Source organism: Tyto alba, unplaced genomic scaffold (genome assembly GCF_018691265.1).
Source record: "Tyto alba isolate M040663 unplaced genomic scaffold, T.alba_DEE_v4.0 Super-Scaffold_1000006, whole genome shotgun sequence".
NCBI classification, from domain to species: domain Eukaryota; kingdom Metazoa; phylum Chordata; class Aves; order Strigiformes; family Tytonidae; genus Tyto; species Tyto alba.
The window spans coordinates 24,686,377-24,699,966 of record NW_024881272.1 but is presented as its reverse complement, the minus strand read 5'-3'; the positions used below and the strand labels follow the sequence as shown (position 1 = coordinate 24,699,966).

General features: G+C 53.2%; 1 protein-coding gene across 1 annotated transcript in view; it reads left to right on the top strand.

The window, feature by feature from the left end:
• ZSWIM5 (zinc finger SWIM-type containing 5) overlaps positions 1-13,590 on the top strand; it is a 98,883-nt gene that overhangs the window by 81,190 nt on the left and 4,103 nt on the right. Inside the window, exons 5-11 of the mRNA XM_042786368.1 lie at positions 2,595-2,774; positions 5,037-5,213; positions 7,550-7,696; positions 8,633-8,770; positions 9,307-9,567; positions 9,999-10,134; positions 11,862-12,019. Of these exons, the coding sequence (XP_042642302.1) occupies positions 2,595-2,774; positions 5,037-5,213; positions 7,550-7,696; positions 8,633-8,770; positions 9,307-9,567; positions 9,999-10,134; positions 11,862-12,019 (1,197 nt within the window). The remainder of the gene's footprint in view (positions 1-2,594; positions 2,775-5,036; positions 5,214-7,549; positions 7,697-8,632; positions 8,771-9,306; positions 9,568-9,998; positions 10,135-11,861; positions 12,020-13,590) is intronic.

Here is a 13,590-nt window from a genome sequence, read left to right as displayed (position 1 = left end):
CCATCTCCCAGATAACTATCACAGCCGAGACAGATGCAAATCCCTCTTCCCTCCTTGTCCCCACCTCCTTGCCACATCTTCCCTTCTGCAAGAGAGCCCAGGGGCACAGCGTTTTGGCAGGCAAGGGATGCCTTGGAAAGCTCCCAAAAATAGGCTGCAAAGTCATGAGGCTTCTGAGGATCACATCTTAGCCGAGCTGTGGGAGCCAAAAGTCCAGGGGGCTCATCCTGTTCCCGGGAGGGGCGGACCCGGAGCACCAAGGCTCATTACCACCTGTAGCCGAGCTGCCCTGTGCACCATCAGAGGCATAAACTGAAATTGCTAGAGGCTGTTTATTGCCTAGGCAGCCCCGGAGAGGGTGAAGAAGGGCAATGACAACAGGCAGGAGTGCTGGTGGGAAGTGGGTGCCCAAAACCAGTCAGAGCCCCGGGATTCTCATCACCAGGAGCCAAGCACAGGATTTAGCTCATGGCCACCCTGAGGAGCTGGGGAGTTTTATGCTCTCGGGGTGACAGTGGGCAGGTGCCCACCGCTCAGCTGAGGGACAGTAACCAGAGCCTTAAGGAAGACTCATTTTCTGGAGCTGAGACCTGATTTTTTCAAAGGCGCTGTGTCCGTGCAGCCCCCATGGAGCCTACAGGAGCCTGGGAGCGGGTGACACAGACGTGCTCTGTGAGGACTGGGCCCTGAAAGACCCTAAGGAGACAGTTCTTCTCTTTCACATGCATTAATCACTGATGTTTCAGCTCAAGTCTTATTGCCCTCTGTTCATTGGAAGGGAGTGGGGTTTTGGTGGGGTTTCCTGGAAGCAGCAGAGCTGAGACAAGAATGGAGCTGGACTGGGTGATGGCTACTTTGAATATTTGCTCATCTTCAGTGCCTACGGTTGCTTTTCTCTTGCCCATTCCTGGATGTAAAGCTGCTGCCGTCATCTGCATTGTCATGCTGTGATGTCTCTCCAACCGAACCAAGAGGCTCTGAGGAGCTGGATGTGCGCAGGCTCCATGCCTTATTAATTAATATATTTGGTTTGAACCAAACATGTCCACAGGTCCCAACTGGCAAAGGACGGGTCCTGGGAGATGCATGCCAAAAGCATCACCAAAGCTCAGCTATATCCCAGAGAAGCAGGGAGACACCAGAGTGGAGCCGGAGTCAGGACATCACTGCTCAGCCTGGTTTTGCCTCGTGCAGTCTTGGAAAAGGGACCGGCTGCTCCGTGTTGGAGTCTCAGCCTCACTCGGGGCTGTTTGGCTCAATGACGTGGCTGTGCAGCTGGGAGCTGCTGCACAAAACACAGCGAGCAAGGGAGGTGGTTTGGACACGTGGAGGAGTCCCCTCGCAGTGGAGCTCTGTTGGGTGATGTCCTGTCGCTGGCTGCCACTTTGGGATGGGAACTTTGGCTCTGGGAGTGATGGAGAGGGTTGGGGAGAGCAGCTGGCTGGGCAAGGAGAAGGAAGGTGCCCCAAGTTTCTACTGGGCCCATGGAGAAGAGGCAGAGGAAGGTGTTTCTGTGGGAGGCTGAGCTGTCCCATGTGTGTTCGGCAGGGTGTGGCATGGGCACAGAAAGGAGCAGTCTGGGGGGATCCCTGGGGGCACTGCCACCGGAGCTGTGCCAGCATGCATCCCACACCACAGGGCAGGCACAAGGGAGGGGGACAGGCTGTATCCTGACAGCCTTGCAGGGAAATTTGGGCAGAAATGCAATCAGCTAAAGGAGAATTCATGGTTTTGCACTTATTTGGGTTGCTGCAGTCCTTTTCAGAGCAGTGGGTGACCCAGGAGAGTCGGCAAGGCTGTTAGCAGCACCAGCATCAGCCGTGTCTTATGAAAGCATGAGTTGCTTCTTAGTGACAAAAGATGTCCTTGGGCCTGGTTTTGCCTTTCACGCAGCAGTCAGCATCATCAGACCTGTGACCCAGAGGGTGTCAGCATGGGTGTCCTACCTCTGCTTGCGAGATCGGGGGGCTCACACCTTGGAGGGCTCTTGCCTGTGAGACATCAAGCCAAGCTCTAGGTTCCTCTGCTGGTTTCTGTGCAGTCTGGGGGCTACTGGGGATTAAAAAAGAAAAAGGAAAGAAAAAAAAAAAAAAAAAAACAGGAAGAAAATACACCAAATCTCCTTTTTAAATAGTTGAATGCAAATGGCCTGAAGAACAATGGCAGATGAAATAGCATTCGGAGCGGGCTTTAAAGCGCTTGGAACGTGGGTAGGATCAAAATCAGGTTAGTCTTTGGAGATACAGAGTCTGCAGCTTGCCAGGGTGTTTTTAAGCATGCTTTTGATGTGTAGTTCAAACACTAGATTTGTCCTGGCAGACAGAAGCACTCACAAATTCATACACAGCCGCTCTCTCCTTCCCTCCTCCCCACTGTCCCCCATCTCATGAGATTATAATTTAGCTTCATTACAGAGGAGTTTTACTTTTATTTAAAAGCTGTCTAAATCCCCCTCCTGGGTCTGTGCATTACGCTGAAATGAGTTTACGAACACTGATGAAACATTGCAGGCTCTCACAACAAGCGTGGCAGCAGAAGAGCTCTGTCCCGTGGGTACGGTGGTGGCACCTCCTTGATTTCTTGGCTTTGTTTAGGGGCACTGTGGGTGTGCGTGGTGTTAAACCCACACTGCAAGCTGGAAGAGAAATCCTGCTGGCTCCGGCAGCTGCGCAAGTGGGGCGAGATGGACGTCTGTCCCCTGGAAGATGGCAATTATGGTAACGAGCTTCCCAACATCACCAACGCGCTTACGCAGAGCTCCGGTCACAGCCAAGGTGAGTCTGGGCAGGGAGTGGAAATCTAGCCAGTGGCCACAGGGGGGTTGGGTCTGGGTCAAAACTCACCCCAAAGTTGAAAAACCTTAATTCACCTGCTAGTGATGTCTCTGGGAGTCGCAGGAATACAAAATATTTTTCTCTTTACAACCTCTGGTTTTAGATACACTTGGAAATGTTTGGCTCTTTGCTACTTCTTGGGTGAAGTCATTTGTATTTTGAGCATCAAATCAGAGGCCATTTTAAAGCAATTTGACCTTGGGGGAGTTTAGACCCCTATGGTCTGTGCAGGTTTGGGTGTGGAGTCTTACAGAAAACCAGCACTGCTTGAATTGGAGTGGAGCTGAACTCAGAAGCCCTGGCTGTAATGTGAGAGTAAGGAGTTGGAGATGATGCAGAGCCTCTTTCCCAGCCCTTGAGCCTCGATTATGGGCTTTGATTCAGGTGGTAGATAAGTCATTAGCCAGGAATGTTAAATGCAGTTCAAGTGCAGAGCACGAACAGAGCAGTGTAGTTATGGGGTTGGTCCTTCGTGCTAAAATATTTTCTCAACCCCTGACAAAGCATTTGATCCCTTTAAATTTAAGCACTTTTCCCCTTTCCTTTTGCCTGAAGTAGACATTAATTGAAAGTTACTGCTCTTACCATGCCTCCATCTGCTGCACTGGTATTGCTCTTTGGTGTATTACATGTGGCCAAAGTGGGAAGAGGAGAAGGGGACGGCAGCCGTGCTGCGAAGGAAACTTCACTCCTCTGGGTGGGATTAGTCCCTCATGAGTGGTCTGAGAGCCGCTCGCTGCACCTCCCCATGCAGCTTAATTTAAACCTGGCCTTGCTCCATGTCCTGCACCAGCCCCGGGACTCCCCCCTGGTGTTCCCAGCTCCACTGAGAATTCGCTCTGGCATTCGGGGCAGGTTGCCGGGGCTGAGCAGGTCACTTTTTTTAGATGTGCAGGGAGTTTCCAAAGCACATGCCAGGGACGTCCTCTCGTCCTCGTGCTCCTGCCTTTCCAAACAGGGGACTGAAAGCAACAAGGATCCTGGAGGTGTCCTGGGGTTAATGTTTGTGCATATGCAAATACTGCTGCAGATTGTTGCCAGCCTTTTTTATTACTGAAAGGAGAACAGCTGATTCCTGAAATCCTTCCTGATAAAGTGAGCGGGCTTGGTTCTGTACGTAGGAACACCTGTTTAATTTCTCTCCACCTCAGGGTGCCTGCAGCATTCAGGCTAATTGCTTGTTGCCATCGTTTCCGGAGCCTGTTTATCCAGCCTCCCTGGATCAGCTTTAAGCAGTGCCTTTTGTTTTCCCCCCTTGAATGCATTTAACTCAGCCCGTCTTGTGGGTTACAGGACCTAACATTCAGCATTGCATCCCCTTTGGGGCTTCCTGTTTTGCAGCCCACTGGCTCTCTTTGGCCCTCATGATCCGGTGCGGCTGGAGCGATAGCAGGATTGTCCATCAGACAACCACTTGTCTGATCTGTCTGGACGGAGTGAAATGCTCTCCAGCATTTGATAGCTTCAAAAATGTCAGTGAAGTTACAGAGCAGCTCTGAAGAGCAGCACAGACGTGCTGTAGAGCAGTGGTGGGGTTTCAGATGATGCCATCCTCCTCCCCCCTTCCAGCCCTCTCCCACAGCCAGAGGAGGCTGCTGGAAGACAGTGGTTCCCCGCATTGCCCAGAGTCAGATGGGACATGTCTCCTGTTGTTCCCTTCGTGGCTTCAGGAGCTGCTGATGTGAGCAGCTGTGGTTCAGTGAAGCTGGGACTTTGTGCTGGAGCAGAAGAGAAGAGCTCGTGGTGCTTGCAGGGCAGTAAGGCTGAGGTGGCTCAGTCCTGACGCCTGGCAGCTGCCTGCACGCTGGGCGTCCCGGGGGTGGGGATGCACTGACACAGTTCAAGGCGTCGGCCTTGTGTGTGACAGTGGATTATCATCAAAAAGCAAACAGATGGGCAGCCCCTGCCTCTCTTCTCACCTCTCTGGCCAAGGCAGCTATTCTAGCAAGTTACTTAGCGATGCCATCTAAGGGGATGACAGTCTCCATCAGAGATGGGGTGGGAAGCAGAGGTGTCCGAAAGCAATCTGCCGCAGCGCGGGAGCCAGAGCCCCTGTGCTCACCTCAGAAACGGCTGGGGTGGGGCCAGGTGGGGTTTTGCTCTCACTGTAAATACACCGTTCTGCCCAGGGAGGTCATGTCTGGGGGCAGGAACAAGGCTGCCCCTGCCCCACCAAGGCACTGATGGTTTTTCTCTTTGCAGACTCACTGGCCAGGCCCAGACGAACCGTGTTCACCCGGGCGATTGAGGGCTGTGACCTCCACTGGCAGGACAGCCACCTGCAGCGCATCATTAGCAGTGACTTCTACGTGTCTCCCTCCTACCAGAGGGAAGGCGAGAGCCTCCTCTTCAACTCCCAGGGGCAGCCGCTGTGGCTCGGTGAGCATCCAAACCAGGAACCCCATGCATGGCCTGGGTGGGTAGGGTTGCTAGTGAAGAGCCACCCAGGGCATCAAAGAAGGTTTGCTACCCGCAAGCTTCTGCCTCCCTGGCCCTTAGCCTGAGGAGTAGGGCGAGCAGAAGACCTTGATGCCCTCCCACACCCCAGCCACAGTCCTTACAGCAAGCCCTACATCTTTACAGTCTGCGTTCCCCTTGGCAGCTTGGACCAGGCACGTGATGTCCTCTTTGATCCTGCCAGTGTTTGGCTGTCCCCCGTGCAAGTTCTCACTGTTCCCAGTACAGGGAGACTGGACACTTAAAGTCCCTTGAAAGTTGGATGAGGAGCACAGCGGTACCCTCTGGATTTTTTTCTACCCTGCTCTAACCCTCTCCTTAGTCTTCCCTTAAATACAATTAGCAGTCAGTACAATTAAACCTTGTATGAGCTTAAGGCATACTGGACCAGTCAAGCCCAGTACCCTCCTGTGTTATAGACCTTTAGTCCATGTACCTCAAGCCACACAAGTTTTCTACTGCAAAGTCTTGACCATGGACACATCTGCAGAGCCTCAACAACTACGTGTCTAGGATGAGAATGAGTGAGACGAAGGGCTTGGGTGGTGCCTGGCGTGGCTGTCAGCCCTCTGACCCCAAAGTGGGAGACGCAAGCCTCTCCCACCTCCAGGAGGGTGGATGCCTCATCCCTACAGCCCAGGAGGTGAATTTATAGACACGGAGCAGGTCAAAACCCACCACTGCACTGTTGTCTACTCCAGGAACCAGGGTCTGCCATCACCCAGCCAAATAGGAAGAGAATATTTAAAGTCATCTAGAGATGTGGTTTCTGGAGCAGCAGGCACTAAGTTGCTATTAAGGCCAGGAGATAAGTCAAAAAGGGCCCATGGGGAGGCTGCTGGTACACCTCTGCTAGCTTAGCTGGAGCAGGAGAGGACATTTCTACTCTGAGAAGAGTTTTGTGTAGCTGCAGGCAGCAGGTCTCCTCCCCGTGCAGCCATAGGCAGTGGTGGTGGGTTAATGCTTCCATGAGCTCCCATCTAGCAGGGACATGGAGGCCACAGCTGCCCTGTCCCTAGCATAATCTGGGTTCTGGTGAGCCCTTTGGCCCAGCTGGTTGGTGCATGTTATTTTTCTGATGTATTTGCCGTGATTTTTGGATTTTGCACTTTCGCTTTCTTGGCACCCCTTCAGGGGCTCAGTGCTGGGAGAGGAGTGTGATTTGTCAGCAACTTGCAGTGATGAATTCAGTGAGAAGCTGAATATTTCATCCATTTAGCAAATGAATAGAGAGAGTGACAAGAAGCTCTTTTACAGATGTGTTTGTTCTGAAACCTCTTCCTCATGTATTCCTTGCGGGTGACCTTTGCGATACAGAAACCGCATTTGTGGAGGTGGTTGTCTGTATTTCCAAAGCTTTCTGAGTTCTTCCAGGAATAGAAATTATCCTTCTACCATAATTTTAGATCTTCTGTGTTTGCCTTCTTTTTTTTTTTTTTTTCCCCTTGGTAGGACATTTTACAAGAAAATGGGATTTTTGCTGCTTGTTATGCAGCATGTCATGTCATCTGCTCCTGCTAATTTCTCACTCAGTCATAATCCTCTCCACAGTTGCTTGTGATTTCAGGTGAGCAATGAGCAGCAGGAGCAGATGAATTCCTAAGCAACTGTGAGTCTTGGGGGGGGGGGGGGTTCATGCAACTGTTCCTAATAATAAAACACCAGGTAGGAGAGCTGCAGAAGAGACGGGGTGTCTGCAGAGTTTGCTCCACAGAGGCATTAAGGAAGCAGTTCAGAACATCACCCAAATCTACCAGTGCCCCCAGCGCAGTGCTTGGATGCACAGCCTCCACCCACGTATCGTCACCCGTGCCATGACAGCAGGCAGAGATGTTGGACGAGACGCCAAGAAGTGTTTGGGTGCACAGCAATGAGAGAAATCACCATAAGCCGTACAGATTTTAGGAGAAATTGAGTGGCAGGGTTGTAACAGCCTGTGCTTGGAGCCATCATATTGCAGCAGTGGTGTGTTGGAAATGTTTCCATTAGATAAGGTTCATGGAGGTGGGGATTTAGGTACTGACGTGGCTGCCGTGGGTTGAACGTGGTATGAGTCCCATTAGTATTCCTGTTAGGAGCAGAGAAAAAGGGATGAATTCGAGACAGGGAACAGGAATTTAGCTGGTGCGTGGGTAAGATCAGTAGAAGAAAATGCCCTGAAGCCTGATGCTGTCAGGTTCTCTCCCTGCATCAGTACCATCCTGTGAATTTCTGTGCTCTGGCTCAGCCATGCTCCCGTCTTTGTCCTTGCCTTGCAGAGCACGTCCCAACAGCCTGTGCTCGAGTGGATGCCCTGCGCTCCCACGGCTATCCCAGAGAAGCTCTCCGACTAACTGTTGCCATAATCAACACCCTGCGACTGCAGCAGCAAAGGCAGTTGGAAATATATAAACATCAGAAGAAAGGTATGAGTAGAGCTATGGGAGAAGTGTCTCACAAGGTCTGGTTGGGGTTTCCCAGCTGGTTGAGAAAGTCTTCTCCACCTCAGAGTAGTGCTGCCCCATCCAGAGCAGCAGAAGTTGATGGTGGGCAGCACCGTATGGGACTACTTGCGCCCTAGAAAGACAAACTGATGCATCTGATTGCTTGAACCAAACTGCATTGGTACCCACATGCTAAGGACAGAGGTACCCACGTGCTGTCTTTCAGCTGCTGGAGTAGAGATGTTCTTATTCCTGCTGTTGATGTGTCTGGTTGCCTGTAAAGATGGCACAGGCAAGTGACACCTGCATTAAAGAAGAGCTGCTTGTCTGCGTAGCTGCAGCAACTGGCTGCGTGTGCTACTTCCAGCTTGCATTCACCAAGTAAATTGTACCAGGAGGCAAGCCCAGAGTTTCTCCTTTTGCAATTGCAGTTTTCAGGGAGCTGGGGTCAGTGACTGCTGGACCTTACTAGCTCAACCAGCTTGAGATCCATAAAAGATGGAACTTTTAAGACTCACTGGGAGTCTTTGTCATCTCTGAAGAGATTTCTGCTTGTGTTTTGAGAACATTCAGGCTACCATTTCAAATGAGTTCATAAGCTGCAGGCCTGACTTTATATACCCCATTTCAGGATTCAGCAGTTCCTCGTGTCCTTCTGGAACAGAGGACGAGTGGCTGCATTTTATGTGGCCACAGGGACACCTTTTTTTGTTGGGTGCCTGCTCCCTCCAGTGTATATGGCAGCTGCTTTGAGCTGCTTCTTGCCCTCATGAACTGTCATGCCAGAGTTGGCTCTGGAGGTCCCCGTGTCCCAGGCTGTGGGGTAAGAAAAGGCCTCTGGTCTCAGAGACCCCTCTGGGTACACGACCTATCTTTAATTTCCTCACTTTTACTGTCTTTCTGTTCCATTTTTTGCAGAGCTGCTGCAGCGAGGAGCAACAACCATCACCAACTTGGAAGGCTGGGTAGGCCACCCTCTGAACCCCATCGGCTGCCTCTTTCTCACCCTGACTGAAGCTTGTAGATTAGAAGAGGAAAATTGCCTTGAAATTTCAGGTACTGAGTGCTCCTCCTGGCTCCCTTCCTGGGGGCTGCGGCTGAGCCAAGCCCAGTGAGCACACCATGGGTGCAGGTCTAGGGCTCAGGACTCCTGGGCTCTGATTCTCCCCTCTCTCCACCTTTGCAGGAGCAGCTGGGGCAGAGCTGCAGTGGAGACAGGGAGTTAGTGGCCCTGAGTTTTCTCAGCCCCAGGGTTTGCAGTCAGGGCAGACCAGGAGAGCGGCTTAGCAGAGCTGGGCCAAGGCGTGCTGGCCCACAGGAAGGCTCTGGTGTCAGCCATGCACCCTGTTGCACATGTTTTGGGTCTCCTGCATCTCCTAGTGAGAGCAGGAAGGAGAGTGAGGAAGAGAGCAGGAAGGAAGGTCCGTGTCTCCCACAGGGAGCTTTTATCCATCATCTCTGGGTGACCAAAGGCAGGCAACAAGGGACGTGTGGGTTGTGCTTCTGAAGTTGAGAGGCTTTTCTCTCTGCCATCGTTCTGCTACTTAGGAAGGCTCTTCTAACCCTGCGGCATCTCTTCCCCGTTATTTCAGATGCCGGGGACTCCAAACCCCCAGTGTATCAACACGTGCCCGTCGCGACCGGCAGCCAAGACAGTGGCGAGTCCTACCTGTCCCTGGCCTTAGAGGTGGCCCTGATGGGGATGGGTCAGCAGAGAGTGATGCCTGAAGGTCTCTATGCCCAGGACAAGGTGTGTCGCAACGAGGAGCAGATCATCGCCCGGCTGCAGGACCTGGAGCTCGACCCGGTGCTGGTGCAGACCCTGCGGAAGCAGTGCATCTTGCTGCTGGAAGGTGGGGGCTTGGTCCATCTAGCTGGCTTCTGTGTCTTAGCTGAGTGCTGGTAACGTCTCCGGGGTGCCCTTTCCAAGGTTTACACCTGACTGACCCCATCCTGGCTTCTTCCTCTCTGTGTGTGGTGCTGAGTCTGTAGGATGGCTGCTCTGCCCCACCATCTGGCAAAGCAAGGGTTTGCTGACAACCCTGAAGCAAGGCTGCTTCAGAGGCTTTATGGAGAAGGGTGCTAAGCATGTGGCCTCAGTTTCTGAGGGATTTTGACCTGAAAGGTTTTTCAGAAAAGGAAAGAGCAGCCCTTCACCCTGGATCCAACTTGAGAAACGCACCAGGGAGCTGCTGAGAAGATCCTCAAAGCTTTGGAGTAGTGTAAACCCTAGCCACAGATCCTGCTGTGCTAATTATGGCTGATGGGCTCTGCTTCTATCTAGGTGGTCCCTTCAGTGGCTTGGGAGAAGTCATCCACCGTGAGAGTGTCCCCATGCACACCTTTGCCAAATACCTGTTCTCTGCCCTGCTGCCCCATGATGCAGACCTGGCGTACAAGCTGGCTTTGCGGGCCATGAGGTTGGTGCATGTTTTATTCTGTTTCTAATCCTTGTTTTGCCTCTGTCTTGTGCTCTGCCAGGAAGCCGGGATGCTTTGCAACCCTAAAGCAGGGGTAGGAGCGGCTTCAAAGCTTGTCATCCCTGGGATCATCCTGTGCAGCGTGTAGGGCTGCCCGGGCACCAAGCAGCAGTGCAGAGACTCCTGCTCTCTGTTTGGGTGATTTCTGGTTTTCAAGCCCCATTCGCATGGGCCCTGATAATTTCTGCTGGTCCAGCCCTCGCCTCAGGCTGGACCACCGCCTGCCTGTCCTGGTGACAGGCATCCTCCACTGGAGCAGGTCCCAGGCAGGCATGGTGCTGTCACCTGCCTTCTGTCGCCAGGCCTTGGGCACCCTGAAGCCCTCCCTGCGCAAAGGAAGGGCTGTTATCACGGCACAGATGGGTAGATGATTTGCCCCAGGCTCCAGGATGTCACAGAGCCGGGTGGAGAGTACAGTCTCACTGTGTTCTCCATTAAAGCCCAACTCCATCTCTGGCACTGGGGACAGAGCTGATACTGAGAGCTGCCCCATCTCCCTCCACGGTGTGTGACACACCTCAGACATCAGCCTGTGTACTGCAGTTTTTTGGCAGGGACTGGATGGGTCTTGAAAAGGCTGGAATTTCCCAAATGAGTCAATGTTTGAAGGACCGTCAACCCCAGAGAATCCCAATGCCCTCTCCCTCTGACACCATCTTTCTTGCAGCATTTCCTTGGTGAAATGGGTCATCTCTCCCTAACGCCAAGGGAAATTTTGAAATCCTCCTGTGCTGGGAAGAGCTGCTTAGGAAGACAGCCAGAACTAAAAGATCAGCCAAGGGTCTCTGCAGTGCATGGGGACACCATGCCCCACCAGACCTAAGACCTCCAGCCACCAAGCAGGAATGAGACAGAGAGCCCTGGGGGTGCATGTTGCTCCCTTGCCATCTCTTAGTGCCCGTCCCCTGCTCCCAGATGGGACCCCCTGTGTTGGGGTGTCTCTTACAGGCTGGGAAGGTTGAGCTTCTGCTGCCTCATGAGTACTCCAAGCCGGCGAGTGAGCAGGCAGGGATGGTTGGATGTTCTCTGTGTCCAGGGGTATAGTTTCCCTCTTGCTTGCCTTGGCTGGCCATCAAGTTAGTGACACCAGCACCAGCTCAGGGGTTTAAGAGCCAACATGGTTTTGTCACCATGGCTGGTGACGTGAGACTCCTGCTCTCCTTCCTTAGTCTCCCTTCTCCCCCGGGTTTTCCAGGCTTTTAGATATCCCCACAAAAACAGGTAACCCAACCCGGCTGCGTAGGCCCTAGGGAAATGTGCCGTTGCTTCTGATCACAACCAGGCATTTTAAAAAGAACCAGATGATAAAGCCAGGAGTGCTGCTGGGCACTCTGACATGAAAGGAGTGGGGAGGGAGGAGGGCTTTTGCCTTTTTTTTTTTTTTCCTTCCCCTGAGTCTTGTGCTTTTCCTTACAAGTTTATAAATCACTTCATGGATCATTCTCCTTCTTTCAAGTTGGTCTCGGATTGATCCCCGTGCCCATGTGTTGAGCATGCAGCCTTGGGAGTCCCCACACGTGCAGAGCAGCAGGATGCTTTCAAAGGCATCGCTTCAGGCAGCTGCCTGCAGGCAGCCCCTGCCTGCCCTCGCCAGCGCCTCGGGGAGAGGGAGGCAAAGCTGGGGCTGGGCTGGGGTCTGACGTTGCCTCTCCCCATTTGCCCTTCAGGTTGCCCGTCCTGGAGACCACGGCGCCGTCCGGCGACGTGACTCACCCCCACCACCTGGTCTCGGTGGTCCCCAGCAGATACCCACGCTGGTTCACCCTGGGACACCTGGAGTCGCAGCAGTGTGAGCTGGCCTCCACCATGCTCACGGCAGCCAAAGGTTGGTTGGGGAGCAGTTTTTGGACAGGGGGGGATGGGATGATGCCGCACGAGAGCATTGAAGGGATTTTCCTGGAGACAAAAGGGAGCTCCTGCTTCTGCTCCCTTGAGCACTGGCAGAGACCAGTTGGGTGCCCGACTGGCAGCCTGCCACGGGCAGGGCATGATGAGCGGGGCTTGGAGCAGCTCACGGGAGTCCAGGATCTCTGGGGCTCTTGTCCCAAAAGTCCATGGTCCAACAGGGCGGAACAAGAGGTTCCCAGGAGGTGCAGGGATGCCAACCACCACAGTGCTGCGGATCCTGGGTAGTGCCCCTGGGTGATGCTGGACCATGCCTGCCCTGCAGCGTGGTCAGCTGCCAGGTCAGCTAGACATGTTGTGGGTTCATGCCATGGTTAGGTTTGAAGCTGCTTATCCTTTTACCTTTGCTTTGTCTCTTCCTGCCCTGTGGTGGTGTTCTTGCACGGGCTGTAGGAGAGAGAAGACCTCCCTGTGCACCAAACCATGTGTGGCTTTTGGCAGGGCTGGAGATGGGGACAGCTGGGTTGAGTGGGACACCAGGGTCCCAGCCATGGGGGGGCTTGTAAAACACCACCTTGCTGGTCCTTTGGTTCCTGCCCAGGCACAATGATGAAGGCAAGAACAGGCTTTTCATTAAACATCCCTCTGTCCAGAAACCAACCCCACCAGGACCACGAACACCTTGTGCCTCACGAGGACTGGTGAGCTGAGCAGTTAGTGCTGCCCGCTGCTGTCCCACAGGGTCGGCGGCAGCCTCGGGCCCCCAGTGCTGACAGCCTGATGGGGAAGGTGTCGCTTCCCTGGCAAGGTGGAAGGTAAATGAGCTGTCAGAAAGCTCCAGCCTTGCTGCCTTGGCAGCTTCCTCTCTCCTTCCAGCCCTCCTCCTCTTGACTGCTTTTCCAGGGCTGATGGTGTCCTGCCCCTGCCTTGCAGTGCCCTGATGGAAAGTTGGTACCTGGCTTATCCTTAGTTTCTTCTCCCTTAAGCCCTTAATGGGGATGAGGTTTTTATGCTGGGGGTTTGGGGCCATTGAATTATGTATGTTTTTCCCACCATCACCTTCCCTGGGTGCTCCACTGCCGCAGTATGTCCTGATGCGATCCTGCGTCCTCACAGCCTCTCTCACCCACACCCCCGCGAGACATTTTAGAGAGGCTTGGATTTTGCTGGCAGTGCAAGTGGCTGCTGTGGGTGGCAAGCGATATCTTTAGCTATTAGTCACCCAAGATGTCTCTGTGTGCCCCGGTGCAGTGCTAGGTTTTTCACACTGCTGTGCATTATTTGGTTTTCTTTGCTTGAGGTTCATCTGCTCAGTTTATGATTATGGGAGTAGAAACATGAAGCTGGAACAAAGCAGAGGGACCTGATGTGGCACACTGGCATCTCTGGTCTGTACCTGTGCCAAAGGTCCCTCTCCCCACCCTTTGTCCCACAGGGGCTGACAGGAGGATTTCCCAAGCCACATGCAGAATCATGATATTAATATGCCTGGATGTATCCTTCTTCCAAGATCTTGTCCCCTCTCCCAGTGCCATCACGTATGCACCCATG